The sequence below is a fragment of the Chenopodium album genome, chromosome 13 (genome assembly GCF_948465745.1).
Source record: "Chenopodium album chromosome 13, dcCheAlbu1.1, whole genome shotgun sequence".
In the NCBI taxonomy this organism is placed as follows: Eukaryota; Viridiplantae; Streptophyta; class Magnoliopsida; order Caryophyllales; family Amaranthaceae; genus Chenopodium; species Chenopodium album.
In genome coordinates, this window is record NC_137846.1 from 23,687,880 (window position 1) to 23,715,494 (window position 27,615).

At 34.6% G+C, this 27,615-nt stretch overlaps 1 protein-coding gene across 2 annotated transcripts; it reads right to left on the reverse strand.

Annotated features, from left to right (window-relative positions):
• Positions 1–16,438: 16,438 nt before the first annotated feature.
• On the reverse strand, positions 16,439–21,337 carry LOC145576527 (uncharacterized). Of its 2 annotated transcripts, XR_014098421.1 has the most exons (4): positions 20,827–21,337; positions 18,036–18,485; positions 17,192–17,565; positions 16,439–17,105 (listed from the first exon to the last, which is right to left on the reverse strand). XR_014098421.1 is itself a non-coding variant. In XM_081634273.1 (2 exons), the coding sequence occupies exons 1-2, from the start codon at positions 21,154–21,156 to the stop codon at positions 18,012–18,014; spliced, it is 804 nt and encodes a 267-aa protein (XP_081490399.1). In that variant the 5' UTR covers positions 21,157–21,337; the 3' UTR covers positions 17,742–18,011. The 2 variants fall into 2 exon arrangements, 1 of the variants encoding a protein (XP_081490399.1); XM_081634273.1 differs by lacking the exons at positions 16,439–17,105; positions 17,192–17,565 and having other exon boundaries at positions 17,742–18,485.
• Between the last annotated feature and the right edge of the window lie 6,278 nt (positions 21,338–27,615).

Below are 27,615 nucleotides of genomic sequence, written 5' to 3' on the forward strand. Positions count from 1 at the left end.
AAATAAAACCGAGTCATATGATATTTATTAAAAGTTATGATTAATTTTGTATATATGAAATATTATAAGTATATTGATAATAAAACTCTATGTAACATTTTTATCTTAAAAAATCTATCCAAAATTAGCTTACTTAGCATCATGTGTCATACAGTCACAATAATATTTATTTGTCGCCTACATGATACGACACTTGGCGAAAAACTAGAATGCTAAGTGTTGCTGTCACGTGGCCCAAATTAATAACCCAGACAACAAATCCGCGATCCGTCAAAATCAAGACTACGCTCTACAAATGGATAATTAGTTAAAAAATATGAACATGAAAAAAAAAATGAACATTTAATAATAACAAATGAACACGTAAAAAAAAATGAACATTTAATACTTATAATGCATATGTTTCATAATCATAGTATTTTTATTTCTTCAAATTTCTATGTTCATAATTAAATGCATTGTATTCATAATAATATTTTATATGTTCATATAAAATTTCAAATATTCATAATGTAAATATGTGTTGTTCATGAAATATTAATTAAATCTGTTTATGCATATGTTATCTTACTTAAATGTATATGTTCATATTTTTTGAGTATATGTTCATCTTTTAATTGCTTTATTCACTTTAAGAAAACCAATGCTTACGTTCATATTTTGAAATGTTATGTTCACTTTCTGAAATGCATAAGTTCATATTTTTTATGCCTATGTTCATTTTCTGAAAAGCTAATGTTCACATTTAAGGGGATCTATGCATGTGTTCATATTTTGCATGATTATGTTCATTGATATATACTTCCTCCGTTTTCTTTTACTTGCAACACTTCCCTAAAAAGGAAATGTCACAATACTTGCAACACACTATAAAAGGAAAGTTACTTTAGGGAAAAATTATACTATTTCCCTTATCTAAAGCACATGGCCCACTAAATTACACTCCTAACAATCACTCATCCCATTTTAAAGTGTATTATATCATGTGAACCCAACATTTCTTAAATACCGTGAAAAAGTGTGTATTGCATCTAAAAGAAAACGGAGGAAGTATATAAAAAAAAAAAAAAAAAAAAAATTGCAGAAAATCAGATCAAATTCAATTCATTAGAATTAAGAAAATCATATATTACCTCCGTTAACATTTAGTTGCAACTTTGGAATATTTTATGTCTATCAAATAATACCGCAAAGTTGCAACTAAATGTTAACAGAGGTAGTATAACCTAATCAATCGAAGTTAATCACAAAGTCACCATTTCATTTATTAGAAGCCAGTTTTCTTTTTTTGGGTTTTTGATTAGAAGTTGTTTCTATTTATAGATAGTACTTTTTTACAATAATACCCTCTTTTTGATGATTTGTCATTTTTATCTTTTTGTTTTTTTGTACTTTTGGCATCAATCCCCAACACTTTCTCTCTCCGGCTCTTCAATAATCCTCAACCATTTATTTCTTTCTTTCGATCTCTCTCTAACCACACATGCATATTTGTACTCCCAACAAACTTCCTTGTTCCCGTGAAAAATGGGAAATAGGCTTCTAGTTATAAAATGGTGAGAGTATGTTTTATATCAAAAAGTTGGAAGGTAGTGAAATAAATCTAGTTCTAGCTAGGTAGTTGTTGGGCTCAGATGGTAGCGTGCCGAGGTAATATAAACGGAGGGTTGAAAGAGATTTAGAAGTGTCTCGCAAGGGTAAGTTGGTCATTTCATGCGGGATTAATATTTTGCCATTTTAGATTCAGTGGTACAAAATACACTATCTGTGGTACAAAATATAATTTCAGTGGTATGTAAAAAATGATTCAAATGTCTCATTAGGTTATCAAATAATATCATTATGAGAGCTCAGTGGTACAAAATACACTCTCAGTAGTACAAAATATAGTCTCAGTGGTGCTTTAAAAAGTTCCACGGGAGTTTTAGTGGAACAAAATATAAATTTAGTGGTAGTGGTCCCCAAAAAATTTTGTCCTTTTTTACATGTGATACATGTCTGAAAAGTTTTAGTGGGACCCACACCACCTTTTTTACTCTTTCTATCTCTCTCCTCCTTTCTCTCTCTTCCTTTTACTTTTATGTTATTTTAATAGTTGTGAGACACTTCCATTTGTCTCACGACCCTTGATTTATACTTCTTCGTAGCGTGCTAGCTATCCCATTATGTCCCAGGTTCAATTCTTTCCGCTACATTTTACAGTTTTTCTTTTTTTTCTTTTTTTTTTATCAAATGTTTTTCTACTTTTTTTTTCCAAATGTGTTCCTACTCTATTTGTATTTCATTTTATGGTTTACAGTGCATACAAGGTACATTAAGTCTTCAAGCCCCTAACTACTGTCGTATAATTTTCTGTTTATTGTTTTTGGAAGCTAATCCTTTTTTGTACTTGTTTCTAGATTTCATTTTGTAGTATTTCATTTATGCATACATAATTATACAAGTAAGGCTTTTGTCTAGTTAAGTTCAAAAATAAAACTACCCTTAAAGATAACCATAAAATGATGACTGTATATATTGGAGTCACTATATGTGTGAATATGGGTGATTATATTTATTTCAATAAGAATGACTATATTTAAAGGGGGTCACTATAAGTTTAAAAATGGGTGGGATTAATTTAAGTAGGAGTCACTATATGTAATAATTCGGTAATTACAAAAATGATAACTATATCCCTACCTTATAAAAAGTGGGAGAATACTCTTATAAATAGTGGATGGACATTTATATCCCTAAAAATGTTCTTTTACATATTTACCTCCATTGAATTTAAAAGCCTTAATATTGTCTCTTGAATCACCCAATTAAATTGATTAATTAGTTGTGTTATTTCAATATTCATAGCATTTTTTAGACTCTCCATTTAGTCATTTACATATTTACCCCCATTGAATTCAAAAGCCTTAAAATTATCTCTTGAATCACCAAAATTCATTAATTAATTATTTGTTTTTATTTCAATATTCAAAGCATTTTTTAGACTCTCCATTTTTAAAAAATATATAATTATATGATGACTTGTTTAATTTATGTTACTCGTCTTATCAATAAGTACTTAAAAAATTACTATGCAAATAGATATAATAAAATACCATGCAAATATGCATAAGATATAAAAACCACCAATAATAATTCTCCTTAAAAGGCTAGCCATCTGCGCGCATCGCGCGCGTAAGAATCCCTACTATCTATAAAAGGGGTCACTATATCTTAAAAAAGTAATTATATGTATATAGGGGTCACAATATGTGGAAAAAAAATGACTATGAAAAAGGTAAGTATTTGCTAAAAAGGGTCACTAAATGTCTATATATTAGCCTATGTAGGATTCGAACCTACATCTTCTGTGATAATAAATATACACAGTGCTCGACCAATTGAGCTAATAGGCTAGAGTAGATGTTCCTGGATTGTCACCAAACATCAAAACATACATTAAAGTATATTTGACCATTTTCGAGCACGTGTATTATGTCACCTTTTCATTTTCACATGGTTACTCGATGAACTAGATATATTATTGAGTAAATATGTCACCTTTTCATTTTTCACATTTTCATTTTCATTTTCACATGGTTACTCCATGAACTAGATATTATTAACTCAACTAGATATTTTGATGTTCCATGAACTGGATATAATTCATTTTTCTTAGAGCATAATCTTGACTATACAGTAGCTTTTGTTTTAATATTCAAGCAAGGCCTATCCTCATGCCTAGGCACATGATATAGAGTAATGCATCCCTTAAACCCTCTTCCAGCAAATGAAAGTTTTATCCTAGTTTTCTAGATTGAAAGCAGAGAAGGAACCACAACTGCCTCTAACGGCTCCGATAAAATCAACCACACCTAATAAGTCGTGAAATACTCAATAACACCATGAATTAAGCATAATTCTACACAAAACACCAATAAATTTGCAGTGTTAATATCAAAACCAAACTAGTCTATTCCCAAATTTGCAAACTCATAGTATAGTGACCTTTTTTTTTTTAATTTCTTAATTTTGAATAGTATAGTGACCTTATATGGACTAAGGAATTGCATGATAAACAGTAAAAGAAAATTCGGCCACTTATAACTTTAGATTAGCAATTAGCAAATAATTTCATCACTTCATGGAATCATATTGATCCCATTAATTCAAATCATAATATTTTAGATGAATTCAAATCAAATTATATTCCCAAATTACAAAATCAATCATACATTGTAACAGTACATGTACCCCTAGTATTCCATAGTCACCGAAATCAGTTCGGTAATGCTTGCCTGCATATCCAATTGGAATCGCCCCAAGTGAAGTATTTAAGATTACTCAAACAACAATAACTTATTGGGACCTATAATACAATTGTAATTTGCAATTAACGATTATGAACAACTCTAAAAACAATTTAACATAACTAATTCGCAATAACGACTTACAGAATGCTCTTCCTCGTATGCTTCACCAACACTTTCGTTATGCAGCGGCTGCCTCCTTTTTCCCAAATCGATTTGTCCCATTCTTTAAATAAGTCCAAAACTATGCCATTTTATAAATTGATTATAAATTAAGGACAATTTGCAACAACACATATTATACAAAATTCAGAAAATCTTGCCAAATTGAAGACGCCGATAGTCGAAGGAGAGAGAACGTGTTTGGGATGTGCTGTTTTTGAAAACCCTAACCAGGGTTAAATGGACGTAGATTGAGTTAGCTCAAGTTTAAACGGCGTGTACTGACATGGCAAGTGTTATCACATTAGATGTGGCAGTTTGTACATGTCACATGGAGGAAGTTACAAATGCATCCTCACTTAAACCGAACAAAATACCTATAAAGCCCTTAGATTGACATAATTTGTCAATCATGAAGATTAACATGGATTTCCCCGATTAAAAATAATTATGTTTGTATTAGGCAATCATGATATAATCATGATAGCTTTTAGTTTGTTGCTTTCATTGCCCAGCTAGCTTCCGTATGATATAAATCATATAATCATGAAAGCTTTGCCATTTCTTCTGCCAAGATGGTCGTTTGGAAACAAAGAGGTTGGCCTTTGCTCATATGCAACTCGGCCACCAAGCTTGACTCACTAGTTGCCGTGTGAATTTGGGAAGGAGGGTCGACACTCATAGGGAGTTCGGCCTTCTCACTTTCATGCGTCCGTTTGATCAGCTTACCGAGCTGCTATATTCTTGAGGGTGAGCTTACCTATTTCACTCGTCCAGCTCAATTCGGCCGCTCCGTGGATGCCTTGGCCGTATAAAATGTGAAACATGGAGCTTTGCTTGATGGCAACTCGAACACCCAGCTCTGGTTGGTCGACCATCATTGCGTGTGAGGGTGAGCTTACCCATTTTACTCGGACGGGCAGCTCGGACACATGGATGCTCGGACTATTTGCTAGTGTACTCGGCCAGCATCATACGTTCTTCTAAGTTAAGGCCGAGCATCTATGCTTTGGAGGGCATGTATTGCCTTTGAACTCGGCCAGCTTGCCCCCCTCTTGGCCTACACTCCACTCCGCCGAGCTTATGTCCGCACAAAAGGGAAAGAGGTGGTAGTTCTGTGAGGTCCAACTCTGCCACTTGCTCTATTGATGCCGAGCTTGGGAGAATATCATCTTGGATGAAGACCATCTTGGACTCTTGCTTGATGGAGCTTTAAATATATTTCACTCGGCATGAGGAGCTTAGCATTCATGCCGAGCTGCTATGCTTGTAAGGGGGAGCTTCGATAATTCACTCGGCATTCTTGCTGCCGAGTAATATATAGTACATACATTCATGCTCCTCCTTTTATGTCACTAAGAGTGGAATCCGTCTCTCGCCTCTAAGTACAAGCTTACATAATTACTCGACATTGTATAACTCTTTTTCACATAGAGCTTCTCTTGTTTGCTGAATATAGAGGTGGCAAAGTGCTATTCTTTGAGCCAGCAAGGCTCTCATTTCATTCGGTATTATTGTCCACAATGGAGGTACCGAGTAGCTAGCCTCTAAGCCACTAACGTTTGCATTTCTTTCGGAATTTGTAGCCTCCATTACTGTTTGCGTGACATACATGGCTGGCCGCCTGCATGAACGCTAAGCAATCTCACTTGGCTCAGCAGCCTTAGTGCCGTATGGACAGGGGCTAGATGACTTTCATAGCCACTTGGTTCCTGGGCTGTATGGCGCTGCACTTATTCTCACACATTGGTGTTGTTGGCTTTCTCGGACCGGATCAACGAAGCTTTCATTAATTACTTGCACAGTCTTAGTAACACGTGCTTAATTAGAGAAATAGTGACAACTTAAGCTTGCAAAGACTTGCATGCTTTGGGGCCCAATTGAAAAGTATTAATAAAGCTGGGCAGGTAGCAATGAAGTAAATATGCCACTAATATTTGCATATGTAGAGATGGGTGCCATGCAAATTATTATCCCTACCTTATAAAAAGTAGAAAATAACTCTTAGTAATAGTGTGCTATCAAATATACCCTCAAAAATATGTACAAAATTATGTACAAAAATGTATATTTACTTTTTTACCCTTATTAATATGTTTACTGTCATTAATATATTTAATTAGGTTTTTTTTTCATTAAACATACCATCAATTAATACAAAGTTTTTTTTAACAAAAACTTGTAATGCCTTTTTTTAAATAAAAAAATTATAATGTTTTGTACTTCATATGTTATTATTATTATTTAAAAAGGAAAAAAAAATGTATGTACGAAGACTTTGTTTATTACCACGAAATGATTTATTTTTACTCCTTCGTGGTTGCTCTTCTTATTTACAATTTTGTTGTCCTTTAATTATTACAAATATTGTTATTGTTTATTAGCTTTTTAATTGTACATTATTTGATGATACGCACATAAACAACGTGGAATTTAAATGACATTCATATTAAATAATGATATTTGAGCAGATGTTATCAAGAGATATAAATAACTTTAAAATTTTAAAATCGAAGGGAATCGATGATAGGAAAAAAAAAATGTATTAAATATGGAGAGAATTTAAGAGGAAAAATATAACTAAGTGGTTATTGCTTTATTATTAGATATAGATATAGATATTAGATTGCCGTAGAACATTGAACTTACATTATTAAGTTTTTAGCTACAACGAACATTTCACATATTATTACTCCGTATGACCAAGCTCACAAAAAATTCGTTTGAAGAAAAATACGTTAAGTATTATTGAATCATGCAAATCAATTAAAGTTCTAAACTAGATTAAGATATGAAGGGATGCAAATCAATAAAATATTATTTAATAGTAATTTTGAAATAACAATGTCAAACTTTTGAGGGTTTTAAAAAATAATTATCATTTAAGAATTTGGTGGCTTTTTTATATTTCTACAAAACCACTATATAGGCACATAACCAAATAGCACGTATTAAAACTACCAGATCTACCACCCAAACCAAAGGTGTAACTACTCGCTAATACAACTTTTATGCAAGAGCTAACTTTTTCGCGCGCATCGCGCGCGTAGGATACCCTAGTATATATAAATATAATAATAGTGCTAATGAGTATGCTGGCACCATATTTTCACAAAATTATTAGGGCGGCTTTTCCCTTCTTTTGTATTTTTTTTTTTTTAAACAATAAATCATATGCATGGCCTAACAATTTGTTGTACATGCATACTAACCGCCCATTCATCTTTTATACACACATTGGCTTAAGTATTGAACTTGAATTTGTATACGACTTTTAGTGAAGTCGTCCACTTTTGTATACAAATCCTTTCTTGTTCAATATTCTTGGCCATTCGGCTTATATACTTTTGTATATATATTTTTTATAAAGTTTTTTTTTTTTTTTTTTTTTTTTTTTTTTTTTTTTTTTTTTTTTTTTTTTTTTTGATATTGAGCCGTCCTTTGACGCTATCTCTCGGACTTACTCATGAAATTTCAACTATTTCTCAACTTGCAAATTTCTAAGGGTTCGTACGCCTTCGCATGCCCTGTACGAGTAGCCAATTTTGCTCGGACAGGCTGTTTGACTGTTCTGTACGAGTAGCTATGCTTGTGTAAGCAAGCTTTCCAATTTTTCTCGTACAGGCTACTTGGTTTCCCTGTACGAGTAGCTATTGTTGTATAAACAAGCTTTTCGATTTTAGCTCATACAGGCTGCTTGGTTACCCTGTACGAGTAGCTATGCTCGTGTCCAGGAGCTTCTCAACTTGGCTCGTACAGGCTGCTTGGCTGCCCTGTACAAGAAGCTATGCTCACGTCCACGAGTTTCTTGCTTTTCCTCGGACGCTTTTACTCGGACGCTTTTCCTCATCCATTTGACAAGTCATTTGACTAGCTCGCGGGCACACATCAAACAATGTAGCCTGACGAAAATTCTATTTGAATTTTTTTTTTTTGAATTTTTTTTATAATCATAATAATGATCATCACTTTGGGTTTTAGTGTTGCCCAAGTCTTATCTTCATACCGGAGTTCATCTCATTCTCTTAAGAATGACGACAATCTAGACGATCTAGAAGAATTACAGTTTTGCCCTCACATTGGGTTACATTTGTAAGGAAGAGTTCTATATCATGATTTGGTGTTCGGAGATGGGTAAGTGCCATTCCATATGTGTCTCCCCACAGACGGCGTCAAATGTTTCGGGGATTTTTTGGATAACCCGAAAGGGGGGTATGGATTCCCGCGGGAGACAGATCCGAGATGCAACACTCGTACAACCTGAACACCTGCAAAACAACGGATCTCTGGTTTACCGGAGATCCGCCTCCGACAATCAAGTCAGTGACCGGAAAACGGAATTTTAGAGAGAGAAGTGAGAGCATATTTTGGGCATTGTGCCTTTGGGAATTGTGCATTCTCCCTCTCCATCATGAAATGATGGGGTATTTATAGGAAAATGGGAGATCATGCTCCTAGGGTTTCATAACCTAGGAAGATCGGCTGCCCTATACATGACTGACACGTGTATTATGGTTTCCTTCATGCTAGGCATGTTTCCTTAATGGGCTTTGAGCCCTTTATTTTATGATATCTCTCTTTAGGCCACATGTCATGCTCTTATTGGCTTTTATTTAGCTGAGCAGGATGCCACGTGTCGGCCTATAATTGGGCCACTTGTTGGCCTCTTATTTGTCTATAAAAGGGGGTAAAAATACCCCGAAACAATGGCGATTATGTTTGATTAGAGTGTTATTGAGATCTATGAGGAGCAGAGATTATGTTTGTTTGAAATAATCTTTATCAATCTTCAAATGTGTGCATCAGTAGTGTGTTTTGATGTGATATGATTTGTTGCTTGAATTGTTTATGCTACCAATTGTTATGTATTAGCAATTTCTTGTCACATAACATGGGTTGGAGATTATATCATTGTCGTTTTAAGCCTTTTATTTATTTAAAAAAAAATTCAAAATACAAATATAAATTCATCTACTTTATTTATTGTTGTTTGGCTGCCAAGGAGTATTTATTTCTAGTAAGTCGAGGGAGGGTAGATGATTTAGGCTATAATGGGGTGATTAATATATTTTGTCTAATGTCATTTTGAACTTGTCAGACATACATTCCATTCTTTAACAATTGAGATAAATCTTTGAACTGACTTTTAGAAATAAAATACGGAGTATTATGTCAGCCAACATTATAAATTAATAACTGTCAACTAACATTATAAATTAATAACTATGTCAGCTAGAATCGAAGTTGTGAATTGTGATTAGTAAATGAAGTTTTTTTAGTGATAAACTTAACAGTTTATGTGATTGATTGTTCCTTAGCCAATGCAGCAATGCTGCATTTCTAGTTATCTCCTAGGTTTTTATGCTAAGACTTTTGTGGTGTTATATGTGTGTTTTGCAAGTTGAAAGTCTCAGTGGAATGACTTAATTTTAGCGCTGAAGTTAATGCATCTTCACAAGGTGTCGTTGGGATTATTGAAGTTTTGTGCTGAAGTTAATGCATCCTCACAAGATCTCCTCCTTCATTCATACCTACTATCATGAATGTTAGACTATGTAAGCAAGGACTAGACGGCTTTAACTGATGTACTGGTACAATATGATATTATTTGTTAACTCAATGCTGGCATATTTAGTCTTTCCAGTAAAAGATTCATCTCCTATTAGGTCTAGTTCATGTAGCTAGTGTGGTACTGGGCACTGGCTGCTCTCTTGGTTGGAAAAATGATCATTCTTCTGGTAAATTGCAACCTAGTTGCATTTCTATTGATTATAAATGGATTTGACTATCCTTTGTAAAGGTGGTTCCTTTTGATTATACCAGATAAACCGTCCATTGCTGATCAGCCATTAGCTCACAATATAATCATAAGCTACCTAAATGGCCAAATATGCTTAATAGAAGTTCATTTTTATGTATCTAGTTTTATTTTTATGTATCTACTTAAATCACAATATAATCGTTGACTTAGCTCACAATTTGGTATAGAGTAATGCATAAAAAATTAGTGTTTCATTTTTATGTATCTAGTTTTATTGGAATAAAATTAACTGTTCAAAGACAAATAAGTAAAACATAATGGCATAAAGTATGTTTTTATTGTCTTGGGCATTATGCTCTCATCTATGTTGTGTACAAGATTGTAACCTTAAGCTGGCTATTTTTGTTCTAGGTTTCTTGTAAATAAGGGGTGAATAAAGCCATTATGTGATCTACTCGTGTGCCCTGATCCAAGGATCATCAGTCTGTCTGGAAGGGTTGAAGAACATTCTGAAGGTAGGTGAAGCAGAGAAGAATTGGGGCACCACCGGAGATGTTAATTTTTATGCGCAGATGATAGATGGAGCTGAGGGATTGGAAAAGATTGAAAATCTTCAAAGTCATGATAACAATGAGATTTATGAGAAAGCAGTGAAAATTCTCGAGACATATTGGTTGGAGGAAAAGGTAGAGGAAGAGGCTGCTGCTGCACCATCTGGTGATAAAGACACATAAGTAAAACATAATGCCTTTAGAGAGAAAACAAGTGTACTTGAGATTTGGTTCAACTGTTCTTTTAAGTTTTAGTTATTAGTTTATTGTATATTAATTGTACACTATATTTTTATAAAATATAAACATCTCTCATTAAATGTTAAGTGGTGAGGAAGCAATCCAGCATTTGCTGGATTTTTTTTAAAAATTGGATTATTCACTATTTGTAACGGGCAGATTTTATGCCTGTTACATATAAGTAGGTATTTGTAATGGGCAAAACATGTCTTGTTACGAATAACGGGGTTATTTGTAACGGACGTTTGGCTGACTGTTATAAATAACGGGGTTATTTGTAACGGGCGTTTGAAATGCCCGTTACAAATTACGGGGTTATTTGTAACGGGCACTTTTTTTGCCGGTTACGAATAACTACTTATTTGTAACGGGCAAGTGCCCGTTAAAAATAACATTTGCTATCCTTAATGGCCACATACGTGACGGTCGTTGCTCGTTGCGAATGGGCTTTTTTTGCACGTTACGAATAGGCTTTTTTCCACTAGTGATTCCAGCGCATTAATTATAAAAGAAAGTACAGCGTCCTGTACCCTGTAGAAGCTATGCTCAAATATAAAGTCACATAACTCCCCCCATGTGTTCATACTCAAGGTGTATACATTCTAAGAGTTTTGGTGCGTATCCTCTCATGTTTTACCAATTTCACATGTGATGACTCCAACCAATCAATCAAGAATAAACATAACAACAATCAACACATACTTCCAATTCATTCTTGAATTAATTAGTGAGCACATACTATTTATTTTAATTAAGGTTCCTTGCCTAATTTTGTGCACAAAATTGTACGATTACTACCTTGATGCATAAAATGCGCTAATAAACTTCATTGACTCAATCTCAACTTACCTGAGCGAGTAAATAAATAAACTAACTCCTTGACTCAACTCCAATAATAATTCTAAATATAGTTGTTTTAAACATCTTGCTTATAAATTTCATGCCTTCTTGATACTTTAAAATAAAACATACTTCCATGATTCAGATATATTAAACTTGTATCATGCTTCAAATATCATATTACCATGCTTGCATAATAATTCATGTTCATCCAACACCAATTCCAAGCATATAATCAACCAAACATACTATTAATTCATCACTTAAATCATAATTCACAATCCTAACATGATACTACGCATACACAAATATTCTTGTGCATGTACATACCTTGAATATTGCCTAAAATCGGCCACACTCGCTAGAATTCACCTAACTCGAAGCTTCCTACGAATAAAAATACATAACTATAAGTAATCCACTATTCTCATAAATTTCCAGAAACTATAATACTCTTTAAACCATACTAATAATCAACCCAATTTAATGACATAAAAGCCATAAAACCTTTTTTTTAAGTGGGTACTTTAAATCCTTTTAAAAAGACTTAGGGGCCGTTTGGTTCGCACGGATAATCGGAATGGAATGAACAAAGAGAATGGAATGAAAATACCTTATTTTTGCTTTGTTGTTTGTTTTAAAAACAAAGGGAAATAATCCCACCACCACACCACCACCACCACCACAACCACCACACAACCACATATTTCATTAACTTTCCACCTTTTCCAGCCACCAAACCACTCACCGCCCTTCGCCAGCCCTCCTCCACCCCTCGCTGGCCCCAACGCGGCTCATCCCTCCCTCGAAAAACCTCCCTTAGGCAAGAAAAACCCTAGAAACTAGTCTCACTCCCCGTAAAACCCATCGACTAGCCCTCCCCCATCATCAAAACCCTAGCGCCTGGGGTTTTGAGGGTGGTGGGAGAGGCGGACGACGGTTTTAAGGGAAGGGAGAAGAGTTTTTAGGGTTTTGCGAGGGGCTATGGGAAATTTTACGGGGGAGGGGGCAGATTTGCCGGGCAAGGGGAAGGGCGGCGACGAGCAGGGGATGGGCGGAGGAGGTGCGGCTACTGTCGGGGGAGGAGTGGCGGTGCGGTGGGTGACTTTCCGGTGGTGAGGATTGATAAGAGGGTGGTGCTATGGTGGTGAGGTAGTGGCTCATGAATGGGAATGGAAATACCTAGGGGGGTGGGGAATCAACTTAGAGGAATTTGGGGGAATGGAGACGATAAAGGGAATGGAAAAAATAGTTTAACAAACAACAACAAAGGGAATGAGGGTAGTTGATTCTCATTCCCTTTAATGAATACCCCCAACCAAACGGCCCCTTAGTTTTTATGACTTAAATAAAATTCCAGCATACTTATTTAATATAATACATCACTTTTAGACTAAGAAATCATATCTAAATCATTAAAACCTTTTTCCTTTTTTATGGGTAATTAAATCTAACTCAATAATTAAAAAGTAGTGTGCATAATTAAATTGTAGCATTAAATTGAGGGATTTAAACTCATTAAAAACATGTTTAAATCATGAATTAATCAATAACAAAAACCTAGCATCAATCCCTAACCAATTACATAAAATCCCCAATTTCTAGGGTTCATAATTTAGGGTTCTTGATTAAATAAAAATCTGAAATTTATATGAATAATTTAACAACATCATAATCCCAAAATCAATACCAAAACATAATTAAAATCATGCCTTTAAAAACAATAAATCAATAGAATTAAATTAGGAAGAGAAAGAGAGTTTTTTTTTTTAATATACTACCAAACCACAAAAGAGGAGAGAGGAGAGAGAAGATGGTTGACCGGGTGGCTGCTTGTGCTGCTGCCGTCGATGGTGACGCCGATGGTCCTCCGGTGGCGCCGACGCGAAGGGGGAGATGAGGGAGAAAGAGGCGTGGGTAAGAGAGAAAAAGGAGAGGAAAAATAAGGAGAAAAAGGAGAGAGAGAAAATAAAGAAAAAACCTTTGGAATTTTTATGAAATCTGAAAATTATGAATACTGATTGGAAAAATCTTGAGGTTTTGAGATATTTATACTCCCCTTTTAAAACAAAAACTCATAATTACAATATTGTCATTGCTAAATCCTACTCTTCTTTAACTTTTCCTTTAGGGCCAACTTATTGGGCCTTCAAGTTTCTTTAACTTCCCAATAAGTTGGTCTAATCATTTAAATAAGATTAACCCAATTAAAAATGGTTTTGTTGCCTCAATTCATGACTCATTTAATTTATACGCACTTACATATTATTTAAATAATAAATTTCTTTTTAAAAATTAAATGAATCATTAAAAAAAAAAAATAAATAATTTATATATATATAAATACGGAGTATTACAGGTAACCTAAGCCCATTAGCTATACAATATAAGGCTCAACATCCCCCCCCCCTCAAGTTGGAGCTTGCAAATCACAAATGTCTAACTTGCAAGTAAATACATAAATTGATGTTTACTTAAGGCCTTAGCGAATATATCCATGAGTTGATCATTAGTCTTCACATTAGATGGACTAATAGCCCCTTCCTGAATCGCATCTCGAACATAGTGACAATCAAAATCAATATGTTTAGTGCATTCATGAAAGATCGGATTCTACGCAATATATAACACTGATTGACTATATCAAAATAAGCTCATCGCACATGGATGCGAGACACCCAAACTAAGAAGTAGTGCCTTTAACCATTTCAACTCTGAAGTATTGCCGACATAGAAGGATACTCTGCCTCTGAATAAGACTTAGAGACATTATGTTGTTTCTTGGTCTTCCAAGAAATAGAAGAAACACCAACCAACCAGAAATCGACTGTCTCGTCAAAGAGAAACTAGTCCAATCCAAATCACACCAACCTGTCAAATGTAGATCGCAATCTAAACTCAAAAGGTTCCTTTGACCCGGACAACCTTTCAAGTATCGTACCGTACAAAGTGCTGCCTCCCAATGATCTTGACGAGGTTGTTGCATAAATTGAGATAGATAAATTCTGAACTGTATAAACCAAATCAGGTCTAGTGAATGACAAATAAATCAAATGCCCCACCTGTCGTCGATACAACGTGATTGCCCTAGACCGTTCTAGGTTGAGGGTATCGATTATAATGAGAAGTAGCGAATTCAACCATTTTCTGTGATATTGTCCCTCAATAAAAAAAATAATAAAATAAATAAATGGGTGATATCATAATAGACTGAAAGGTAAAATTATACATTCTCTAAATAGCTATTTTTATGTTTAGGCCATATTTTCTTCACCTTAAAATAATAATATATAGTGAAAATAATACTACCTCCGATTTTTATTAGTTGCAATTTTGGAGTATTATTTGTGAGATATAAAATATTCCAAAGTTGCAACTAAAAAAAATCGGAGGTAGTATAAGTTAAGTGTAGCAAAAATAAGCACCTTAAAGAACAAGTGTAATAGTGAATCAGTAAAAATAAATTTTAATCAATAAAGATAATTTAAGTTCAGCATAAATAATGTAATATCAGTAAAAATTATTTCAATAAAAATAATTTCAATTCAATTTAAATAATGTGAAGAGAACAAGTCTTATACTTATGTAAAATCTCAGTTGCCTCTGCAATCTCTAGTCTAAGTTGTTTACAGAGTCTTGGGCGTTTTGGTTTAGTCTTCCATCATGTCATATATCTGAACATGTATTGATAGCATTCTCAAAAGGTAACCTCTTATATTTAGTACGGTTGAACCTTTGAAACTAACTCTCATGTGACATACCTTCAATTTCTCATTAGCAGCATATATACTAGACATTGTTAGTATTACATGTAGTAACTTAGTCCTTTTGATTTCTAGGATTGTCCTGCCTGCTTGTTATCAGTTATCACCCAATGGAACTCGCATCTTGTTTTAATCCCTTTTGAAAACTTTCCTGTCAAAATCGCCCGTCATTAGTTCATACTCGTAGTCTCATCTTTACTCTAAATTTAGGAAACTATCCTGAGCATGCAGTAGTTTTTGAGTTAGGTTGTCTGAAAATGAGGGTTCAGTCATCCATCAGCTCATGTATCGATCTGAACATGTCCATGAGGTGTGACTGCGTGAGCCATTGAATATGATTTCCACCAGCTTTGGTTGGACACATGAGAATTTTAGATGATTAATGTGTATAATTTATAGCATGATGACATCTTTGGAGTGTTACTGTCTTTCCTGCTACTATCAGAAATTACGTGATTGGATCATTAGTAACTCTCAGGTTACTTTCCCTATACTAAAGATTGTGCTAGTATGATAGTATCTACCTGCCTGTTCAGGACCAAAATTTAGTTTATAATGCTTTTTGTTTTAAAGACTGATATAGTAGATTTTGGTTATGATACGATGGGAGTTTGTTTCTTTTAGTATTGTCGATTTTACACACTCCTTCAGTCCCTTTTTGGTCAGATGGGGCAAACTAGGGATGTAGTAGATGATTTGTTGTTGGGAAGGGGGGGGGGGGGGGGGGGGGAGAGAGAGGGGGGAGATGATTCCGCCTCATTTAGTTCCATCCTTGATTATCTTAATTAGGATCAGGTTGAGCTTTTAAAGAACCCTTTGAACAATATCAAATTTCAGCTGATTATAAAACTAACACAGCTTTAGTAAATTAGTTCCTACACATTGCAGAATCAGAGGCTTATTGGATATACAAGGCAATTATTTGGCCTAAATTTGGACTGCGTACTTGCGTAGTGCATTGTTAATACGTTGAGCACCGGAGAATTTAACTTTGTTGTTCTGTAGTAACATCGCAGTTTTCCATACTGCCTCAGATGGCTTCTCCATCTAATGGTTCAACCTCCACGCCATGGATCATGCCATTTACAGCCTCCGGGCAAGATTTGCTCTTGCAAGTGTGCTATATGGGGTCTTGGTAGCACTGGAGCGGGAAATTTGACTGATGCTAGACTTTACCAGTTTACTATTTTTTTTTATAGGGAAGCTCTGTCAGCAATCAGCAGTTTTCTCCTAAGTTTCCTGATGAAAATCCTTGCTTAACCTCCTTCACTTCTCCTATATCTATTCTTGATTAAATAAATTATTCTAGGAGTCTTGTATATTGCACAGTAGTTTTTGAGTAAGTTGTCTGCAAATGAATGTTCAGTCTTTCGTCACCTCAGCCAATCAAATATGTCGATTAATCAATTCTTTTAGATTCATCCCACATCAGTAATCAGTAGTACACTTGAGAGGATTAATGTCTTGATACATCTGTAATGTATGCCATAACGACCACCTGCAAGGACAGTAGTTTCAGACAATATGAAACTCATGTAATGAATTTTAATTGATAAAACAAAGTTACTTTCAGGTAGCATTTACCACAACTTTTCTCTAGAGACTGCCAGAAAACAGACTTTGTTGATTTTCCTATGATGCTCATGGATGGTATGCCTGTTCTTTCTGAACGAAACTGGCATATAGTTTTAAATCCTCTGCAAAAGCTTGGAAGCTAAAACATTTGATCCATTGCATACTGTCAAAGTCCACTATTCAATGGAAAATCAAAGCACAATGCGTAAAAGTAATCATATTATCCAAGTTTAAAGCTACCCTAAAACTGTTTGATGTACGCCCACATTATTGTACTTTTGGGGGGTTTTATGGAATTCTTTTGCCACCAGCTTACCACTCAATGGAAAGCAATCAAAAAGCATGATCTTCAAGTAATGTTAAGCCTAGAAATCCATTGTACTCTGTATATAAACAACAGATAAGATGAAAATTGTACACTACTTAGAGCAAATATAAATAACATTTAGCACTCTTTTGCGCGATCTAGCAAAATTAAGCCCTAGTATTAAAAAGAAAAAATAATTCAAAAAAAAAAAAAGCAACGTCAATTTTGTTGTTCAAATTTCAAACACTGATCTAGTTGGAATGAGCAGCAATAGATTGATAGAGACGAAATTACAGAATGGAAAGAAAAAAATTACATCAGATATATCCAACTGATATAGAGAGTACATCTTAGGGAAGATTCGAACATGTGATTCAACGTAGGAAAGCAAGCTTATTGAAGTGTGTGTGTGTGTCTACGAAACAATAGCACCTAAATAATTGAGGTGTTGTATGTGGTGTTGTTCTGTCATTCAGCAAACATAACCTAACCAATTGCCATAACTCTGCTTCTTGAATAAAACTAGAAAATAAAAGGAAGAAAAACCTTGGCATCTTTAGGGAAGTCCTCAAACTTAGACATATACCACTTCTTAGTAGAACAACTCCGACCCAGCAGATACAAGGTTGTTCCGGCTGTGAAAGCGAGAGTATATGGTGTTTGAGCTATGCAAGAAATACCAACAAATCCCAACACCTCAAACAAATAATGTGGGCAAAGCACCAAGTCAAACAAGCCGCCCTTGGGTATCTTATACTCTTTTTCACCTTCTCCCCTCAGTGTAGCGAGGATGTAATGGTGGTACAAGTTGCCACCTATACCCAGTAGAAACAACCCAACTCCAGGATATGTCAGGTCGATAGATGGCTCTGGAAATTGTCCCGATATGTGTTGTGCATAAATCATTGTCACTGTGGAGATGAAGTAACTAAGAGCAATTGGGATTGCAGCATGAAGAGCAACCCCACTACCACCAAATCTGTGAACAAACAACACCTACAAAGCACAATACATGTAGTATTAGAAGGGAAAATCACAATCTAGTGACCAATGGCATTACATGTGCATAAGCTAATCCATATGATAATCAAAGCGCTATTAAAGTTAAATTACAATTAAACGCTGTTATAACTGCCTTATAGTTGTTTATAATTACCAGCATCAAGACGAACATCATTTAGATTTAATAGTCAAGACAAACATCATTTAGATTTAATAGCCTGCAAAGAGATTAAGAGATTTCTCTTTTACGCTGCATTTGGGTGACAGCTACATGAATACAAGCCAATAATTTCTGTCTAGTCCCTTTATTAGGGAAGAAATAATTGCTGCTCATAGTTATTCTACAATTGTTTATTAACAAAATAATGGTAAGCAATATGCATTAAAACAACTGTAAACCAAATGAACCACGAGAACTTCTTGGATTAGTTCATAAAGTAGGACATGAACCAAACAATAGCGAATAGATATGTGTAGTTCTCAGAGCAAATAGCATATTGTATAACATATCAGGTTTACTATGTAGTACATAGAATTATTACAGCAGCACCAATTTAGATGTAAGAATTGTTTTGACTGTTTTGGAATTTGCAAATCTCAATTTGGGTAGCAAACTCTTATTTAATCAAACGAGAAAAGTAGTGTACTCGGATCTAAGTGGGAGTAAAAAAAAAAAGAACTACGATCAACACTACAGCAAATATTTCAGGTGATACCCTTATCATATGCAAAAACTTAAGAGGCAGCAATAAACTCATATTCTCCATGTTATTGCAGAGAAGCTCGGAACACAATGAGCTTTGATTATGATGCACTCATGGCTGAACACATACAAGGTTGTCTATGCTTCATACCACATCATAAACAAAATTCCAATTTTTTCTGAAAATTTTGAAAGGCCACCTTAGTTTAATAGTGTGTTTGGATAAAGAAAGGGGAAGGAAAAGAAGGGGAGGGGGGAGAAGAAGAGGGGAGGGAAGAATGGTGAGTTTTCCTTCTAAATCTCTCCATTGTTGGAGGGATCAATTTCCCACAATTTAATCCTTCCATTTCTCTGCCCTCCAATTCCCCTCCTTCCTCGTTTATTATCCAAATGAAAAATACTCCATCTCTACATTTCTCTTCCCTTCCTTTCCCTCCATTTCCTTCAATCCAAACACACTGTAAGCCAATTGATTACCCTAAAATGCAGTAACAAAAAATGCATTACAACATGCATAGGTCGTCTATGCTTCATGCCCCACACCACGTGCATCGTTATATGAACCTCCTAAATATCATACCTGCACTTAATGTAGACCGATTCATCACAAACTAATTCATCACTGCCTAATAGGGTTAATACTTGGAGAGACCAATTCATCCCATATTTTCCATGACATATACTAGCCCTTTGCGGAACTATACTGATCATCATATACATTAAACTCATCCAGTCAACTGAGCACAAATTGCGAGTTAAATTTGGAACATTAATGAAGCTTTCCTATCACCATAAACAAGTGATCTAGCAAAGGCTACATCCTCACCTTGTGTAAAATGGGCTACATTCTTACCAATATTCGTTGTCTTGTTGAATGACATAATTTTTAAACAATAAAAATTAATTAGTAATTAGACTAACAGCTAACTGCTAATGTTATGAATTTCACCTAATATGGTGATTGGTGAATAATTGATACAATAAGGGTTATGTGAACTTCAATTATATACCCCCTTAACAATTCATAAATCAAAGACCTTTGATCATTTATTATTGAGTTACTGAACTTTGAGAAAGGATATCCCTTGTACACCCGCACTCATTATTATTTATTTATTTTTGTATGCTCCTTTTCGAGCTCATTTTCCATTTTAGGCCGTCCTTCCCCATACGGCTTATAGAGGACCAACCAATATAAATTATATAATCCCACATAAATTATTTAAGGTCCTATCAAAACTTAATAAAATATGAGTACGGGGCAAACAATTAAAGACGGGGCTATGGGGCAAACAATTAAAAACGGACGGCATATAACCTTTAATAGTAACAAGATTTGGCTTAAGTCACTCATCCACATATTGCAGAAAAGATATACACTTCTGTAGAACTATATTGTTTAATACCCAAAAAAGAAATATAAAAATTATGAAATTCTAACAATTTCACATGAGAATTAGGACTATAATAAACTAAAATCAATACAACAACAACAAGGTCAGCAACAAAGCCTTAGTCCCAAAATGATTTGGAGTCGGTTAACATAAATTGTCATAAGAAATCATACGATATAGATATAAAAATAGTAATGAAGATAAAATATAACCAAATGAATCCATATAAAAAAATTACCTCAAGTACCCTCTTGAGAAAATGGATAGTAAGAGCCGAACGAAGCAACAAAAACCTGAAACCTTCATCAGGGAAAATGAAAAAGGAAGCAACCCCAAATAAAAAAGCAGGAGTATAAAGAAAAGCCATCCCAACTTTGCTAGAAATTATAATCTGTTTTTGTTGGATTTTATTAGGAACATTCCAATTTACAAACTTGGAGTATTGTAAATGTTTTCCCCTTAATTCAGAGAAACCTGCATTTGCGAGTGAACCAAAGCTTATGATTGACATAGTTGTCACATAGATTGATGGTGGTGGTGGGAATAGGAAGCTCTGCAACACATTCATTTTTTTTCTTTATTTTGGGGGATGATTCTTCTGTCAAACTTGGCTAATTTGAAGGATTGGAAATGGGACTATGGGAGTGTTAGAATTCATTTCAAGATTGAATTGATTAGATGAGATAGTGAGACATAATTATAAATGCATAATAAATATAATTAGTTGGGGTGGGAGGATCGTATAAAGAGAGATAGGGGTTATTATGAGGAGATTTTGAACAATCTGGATGCATCTATTTTGGAAAATTCCTACACAGTAATTCATAATTGTATCAAGGGGCTTTTTTGGAAATTTTTGTAATAACATGTTGAGCGATTTCCATAGATAATGTTATAAGAGAATAAAATTCCATAAATACGCTACATTGTAATAAAATTCTCGGCATACTGTCCACGTCATCTTTTGTAAACCTGATATTGTTTAAAAAAAAAATTGAAACCGCTAATTGAATCGGCAGTTCATTAAACTAAACCACTAATTCAATTAGCGGTTTATTTGTTCAACCACTTACTCAAACAAGCCAATCAATATTACAGTACATAAAACAGCTAATTCAGGGCTTGTTTGGCATCATTTTTGGTTTTCAATTTCCTGTTTTTTTGAAAACCAAAAACCAAAAACAAGAAACAAGAAAAAGGTGTTTCCACTTTTTAGTTGTCAGTTTTCAAAATTATCATGATTTTAATAAGTTTAAATAATTTTTGTTTCATTATGGGACATATATCATATGCTTTAAAAAAACAAAAAACCAAAAAACGGAAAACCACAGCAATGTCAAATGAACCCGATTAGCGGTTTTACATTATATAAAACCGCTAATTCAATTAGCGGTTTTGTTTTAAATTTGGCAAAAAAAAATAATAATAATTACACTTGCTAACGTGGACAGTACGTCGGGAATTTTATTAAAATGTAGCGTATTTATGGATTTTTGTTTTCTTCTCACATTGTTCATGTAAATCGCTCTAACAAATTTTATTTGGTTTCTTTTTTTTTTTTTTTGGCAACAATTTTTTTTGGTACTTACAAAGTTGTGTATTGGTACTTACTCTACTAAACTTAAGTTATCAAACTAAAGCTCGCTTGGTACCAAACTAGAATGAAAATGAGTATTTACCAATTTGCCTTTTGATAAGTTTTATAAAATTATCACGGTTAGGATTGGGTACCAAACTAGAGGGGTGAGAAGAATTGGGCAGTCCTCTTTATAAATTAGTGCACAATAATACTACCTCCGTTAATTGGTTTGTGCAACTTTGGGAGGGTTTATGGATACCAAAGCAAAATTTGAGGGCCAAAGATTAGGGGAAGATTTGATAAATTAATTAAAGTGATAGGAGAGAGAAGGTAGGCCACCCCCATGTGTTTTGGTGGGGATATTAGTCCCCTTTAGAGGAAACTCTCATTCCCACCGAAATTTTCATCAAAAATTCAAAAGGTTTGAATTTTGGGGTGGGATTTCCTTTCCCTTCAACATTTAAAAAAAAAAAAAAAAAAAACTGCTCACCAATTCAAATTTATAAGATCATTCACATCTTCCATTCACTATTTAAGAGGCTTATAAATACCAACCCCCAACATCCAAAAGCATTTAATGTTCAAGCCATTAATTACAAACATTCAGTTTTCCAAATCATGAAACTGTTTCACAAAAGTTAGCACTAATTACCCTAAATTAGCCCCCAATTACCCAAAAAATTATCCCCACCAATTAATTAGTGTTGCACATCTTCCTTCTAATTCCTTCCATAGCATTGCTTAGAAACCTTCATTATCTACACAAAAGGGAAAGGTTGCTTCATCTTCTCAAAAACCATCATTAGCTAGCCCTTCAACATCAGAAGCAATCTGCAAACACACAAAAAACAGAGCAACCATGGCAGGTCTTGATGAATCTCTACACTTTGATGTTGATCACTTATTGACAGAGGAAAATTTGGCAGAATTGTACTTTGATGTAGAGGAGGAGATGTAAGATCAAGACTTAGAGCATTATGACTCTGAAAATGAAAATATGCAGCAGGAAGAAGAGATAGAAAATGGGACTCATGAAGCAGAAGCAGAGGCTGAATTGGAAGCCATGCAACAAGAACAACCAGGCAGTCATAGCATTAATAGAAAACAACTTACCATGTGTAGACACCCATTTGTGTCTCCCCAAAACCAAACCCAGTGATGAATACCTTTTGCGTCGAACCATAATCGAATAAGGTGAAAGTGTGAAAAGTCAAGTGTTGCGGTTAGTTTTTGTTAAAATCCTTCTTTCTGTTTTCGAAAACCCACTCTATTTTATAAAAACGTCCAATCCAGTTTAGTTTGGTCCATGATAAGAGTCCAATAATGGTGTAGTTGGATGGGGCTTTAAAAGACCTTTCCAACGATATATTATAAGCCCAATTCCGATGAATTAATGAGGAAGTTATGGCCAAAATAATAAACTGGGCCCAAATCGGATTTTACCTACGACCCAATGATCATGAGGAGGGTCCAAAGGTTTAATCCTATTCCTAAACTAATTAGGATTGATTAGAATCTTCTATAAGTTTCTAAAATATCTTAATTATCCTTTTTTGAAAAGATAAGATTATGGAATTTGATTTGAATATAAACTTTCTTTTTTTAAAACTTTCCTAATTCTATTCGGATTTAAAGATGTTCAAAGATAGTCAGATATTATTTTCGTGCCTCATATATTTTATCCAAATTTTATGTGGTTGGATAGATATTGAAATTATCTTTCCAATGATATATTATAATATTAATTCCGAGCTATAACGAAAAAGATATTAAAGATATACGAAACTCTATCCAAAACTGACACCCTTTCACTATTTCGGCCATATCTTTTTATCTACAAAATATTTGAATCTGATTCTAATTGCATTAGAAAGTAGACTTCAAGAGCTTTCCAACGACATATTATATGACTTATTTAGACTTCTAGATCAAAAGATATGATAAAAACAAAATCCGCAAAAACTGTCTCTGTCGCCAAACGACAGGTTTGTCGCCTCGCGACAAACTCTGTCGCCTGGCGACAGGATAAATTTCTGGCGACAAGGTCGGTTTGTTAGCGACAGAGTGGAGTTTTATTTGTTATCAAATTCTATGATTTTCCGGACTGTTTCCTTATAAATAGGGTCCCCGAACCTCTGTTTTTATTCATCTACTTTCATCAATTCTCAATGAATTCTCTCTATTCTCTCTCTAAGCAATATTGCTTAATTCTTATTTTCTCTCTCTTTCTAAACCAACCTTTTATCAAACACAATTCCGCATTCACAAGATCTTAGAATCACTTAGCCAAGTTCGAAGTTGCCTTCGCCCTAGACGTGCAAGGTTTAATATTTTCTGAGGGTTTGGTCCAAAACTAGTCAAAACTTTGTTTAATTTGATTTCAATTTGATTCTTTAATTATTCTTTATTATTTTCATTGAAGTTTACTAACTCGTGTATTTTGTTATTAGAAAGAGGTACGAGGCTTCAAAGTAAGTAGATTAGCTTACTCTCTATTTCTTTCACAATGTAGATTGCATGCTTATTATTGTTTTATGCTTCCTAGTATCATGTTAGGATGTTATTTTATGCTTTCTAGTATCATGTTTAGGGTGCCTTTATTATTTCTAATAGCATGTTAGCGCCATGTTAGGTTTAAAGCTTTGATCTTTATTGTTTAGTGACATGCTAGGAGTTGTTATTAATCTTGTTAGTATCATGCCTAGGATCTTGCTATTATTATTAAGCTTTATTATACCTTATCATGTTATTATCATCATTATTGTTATTGATTATTATTATTATGTTGCTTGATATATTTTATTGTTATTGCTTGATCACACCTTTTATGATTGTTTAAGGGAATTTGTACTTGAAATCACGCTTAATAAGATAATTATTAATTTGGTTTAGGCTAATGTGATTTTAATTCAAGTGATCGCCAATAATAGTTTATTTGTGCATTAATATTCAACCAACATAGATAAACAGGTTAGGTTCAATATAATGTTTGTATGTTATTCGAAAAGCGCACATGAATACGAGCAGAACAAAGTAGAGGCCTATTTTATAGGGCGAGTCCTTTCTTTTGTAGATTGGATTCGTACCCTCATCCCCGGACCCTGTTTGGTTCAAGACCTTATGGATTTGATGGTCCTTTTGGATTGTCTTTTGGGTTTACAAGTTCCTAAAACTTGTTGGCGACTCTTTTGCTCTCTTTTCTTTCCCTTTGGAACGCCACCATACTTTAGTGTATGATCACAGTGGGGTTCAAGTTTGGGATCGTAATGCTTGAAATATTCCCTACACCATGCAAAAAAGAAGGGAGATTGTTGATGCAATGTTGGTAAACATGCAAGATGGAAACTTACCAAGAGGGTATAAAGTGCAACTTTCAGTTCAATTCAGTGTTCACAAATCAACTATCACAAGAATATTCACTGACATTAAAAAACAGATGGCTCAGGGGAATTTGATTGATGTCAGGACTAAGAAGATAGATAGGACAGGTTCAAATCCAAGGGAATTCACAGATAAATTTTTACAGTGAGTGCCCCTTCATTTAAGGCAGACTGAAAGGTCTTATGCAGCAGCTCTGAAGATATCTCATGTCACTCTTCATTATTTGAAGAAAAAGGGAAGGCTGAGAACGCATACAGCAAGTAACAAGCCAACACTTTCATCAGACCATAAGGTAGCTAGAATGAAATGGGTTCTTTCTCATATTAACCCTGTTTTAGGAAATGAGGACCCTACATTTGAAGATATGAAAAAAGTCATTCACATTGATGATAAATGGTTCTATCTGAACCCAAACAAGAGGAGATTTTATCTCCTACCAAGTGAAGAAGATTCATACATGGCACAACAGTCCAGAAGGTTTAAGTTAAAGGCCATGTTCATGACACTAATTGGAAAGCCACTGTATGGGCCTAATGGGGATCTCATTCATGATGGGAATTATGGGATATTCCCTATTTACAGTCCAAGAAAGAGCTAAGAAATCAAGTAAAAACAGAGCAGTAGGGACAATGGTGACAAAGGCACTCCAGAATGTCAATAGAGAAGTAATTAGAGACATGTTACTCTACAAAGTAATAACAGCTATAGTTGCAAATTGGATAATGCAAGGCCACATCAAATACCAAGAGATGAAGAGTTTATTGCAGCAACAACAGCAAATGGCTTCAACATATAATTTGTGTTCCAACCAGCACAATCACTAGATTTAAATGTGTTGGATTTAGGTTTGTTTAGGTCTATTCAGTCATTACAGTATCAGTCTTTTACCAAGAATCTAGATGAACTAGTTGAGAAAGTTATTAACTCTTACAACACATTCAAACCAGAAGTGAACAAGTACATAAGGGTCACATTACAGAGATGCATGATGAAAATACTCAAGGCACAAGGTGGGAACAAGTACAAAATCCCACACATGAACAAGAAAAAACTTGAAAATCTGGGCATCCTGCCAGATATAGTGAAGGTTCAGAAGGAAGTAGTGATTGAGGCTATGGAGTACCTAAACACAATGTTTAGGCCAACACTTCAAGGAAATCATGATGCAGAAGAGGACATGATGGTGGATGCAAACTAAGTCAGGGAAAGATAAAGAGTCAGAACATCAACATGTACTGCCACACATAACCACCTAAAGTGTTTAGTTCCTTTTTCAATTTTTTTTATTGTTTCTTTTTTTTATTGACTAGGTGGTTAGGTGTATTTTGTGTGTTAGGATGTGATAAACCACTAAGGCAGTGATGTGTAAGTTCTAGTGCTAATGTAATATGATTTTTGTAGCCACATTTTGAATGGAATGAAAGTAATGAAGGCATTATGATTAATGACAATTAATCTATTAGAGGAATACTTGAATGTTGAATACAGCAAGTCAAACAAGTTTACCTCAACAACAATCCCTTTACTGAGATTGTTGGAGCAAATTACTTGTTCAAATTGTAATTCAATGGAGTCCCTTCATCATATGGATTACACATAAACAAGGTACTCAGATAAAAGTGGACTCCCTACTGAGTAATACACAAGCAGCAATGAGGGACTCTTACACAGTGTAACCATATTAAGGAATGAACACTGTTCTCTACACAAATGGTCATTGAGAACAAGACAGACAACACACAAGACAATCTCACAACACCAATAAAAAAATAGTTGTGAGACCGATTCGTTCTTCAAGTTACTAAGGGCAGGCGGCTATGAGTTGGTCAATCAGACCGTTCAATCTTTGCCGTCTGTATGTGTTGGTAGAGCAAACAATAGAATGCCCTCTGCGACGATAACACCCGGAGGGGCGTCGCCGGACGCCATGTTTCGCATTGGAGCATGCGAATTTATAAAATGTTCAACCAGCCGGCTTAAAGCCTCATGCCCTGTTCGAAGGGCGGTTGTATAGCACTAAGCCTTTTTGTGCTTAGTTTGATCTCTGGCCATTGGCCTCTTACTCAG

What these genes read in the sequence shown, in the direction of transcription:
- LOC145576527 (XM_081634273.1), bottom strand. Translation starts at nt 21,156, where the DNA reads ATGAATGTGTTGCAGAGCTTCCTATTCCCACCACCACCATCAATCTAT. An exon ending in TTCTCAAGAGGGTACTTGAG is followed by an intron (nt 18,486 to 20,826) that starts GTAATTTTTTTA and finishes TGTGCTTTGTAG; the next exon opens with GTGTTGTTTGTTCACAGATT.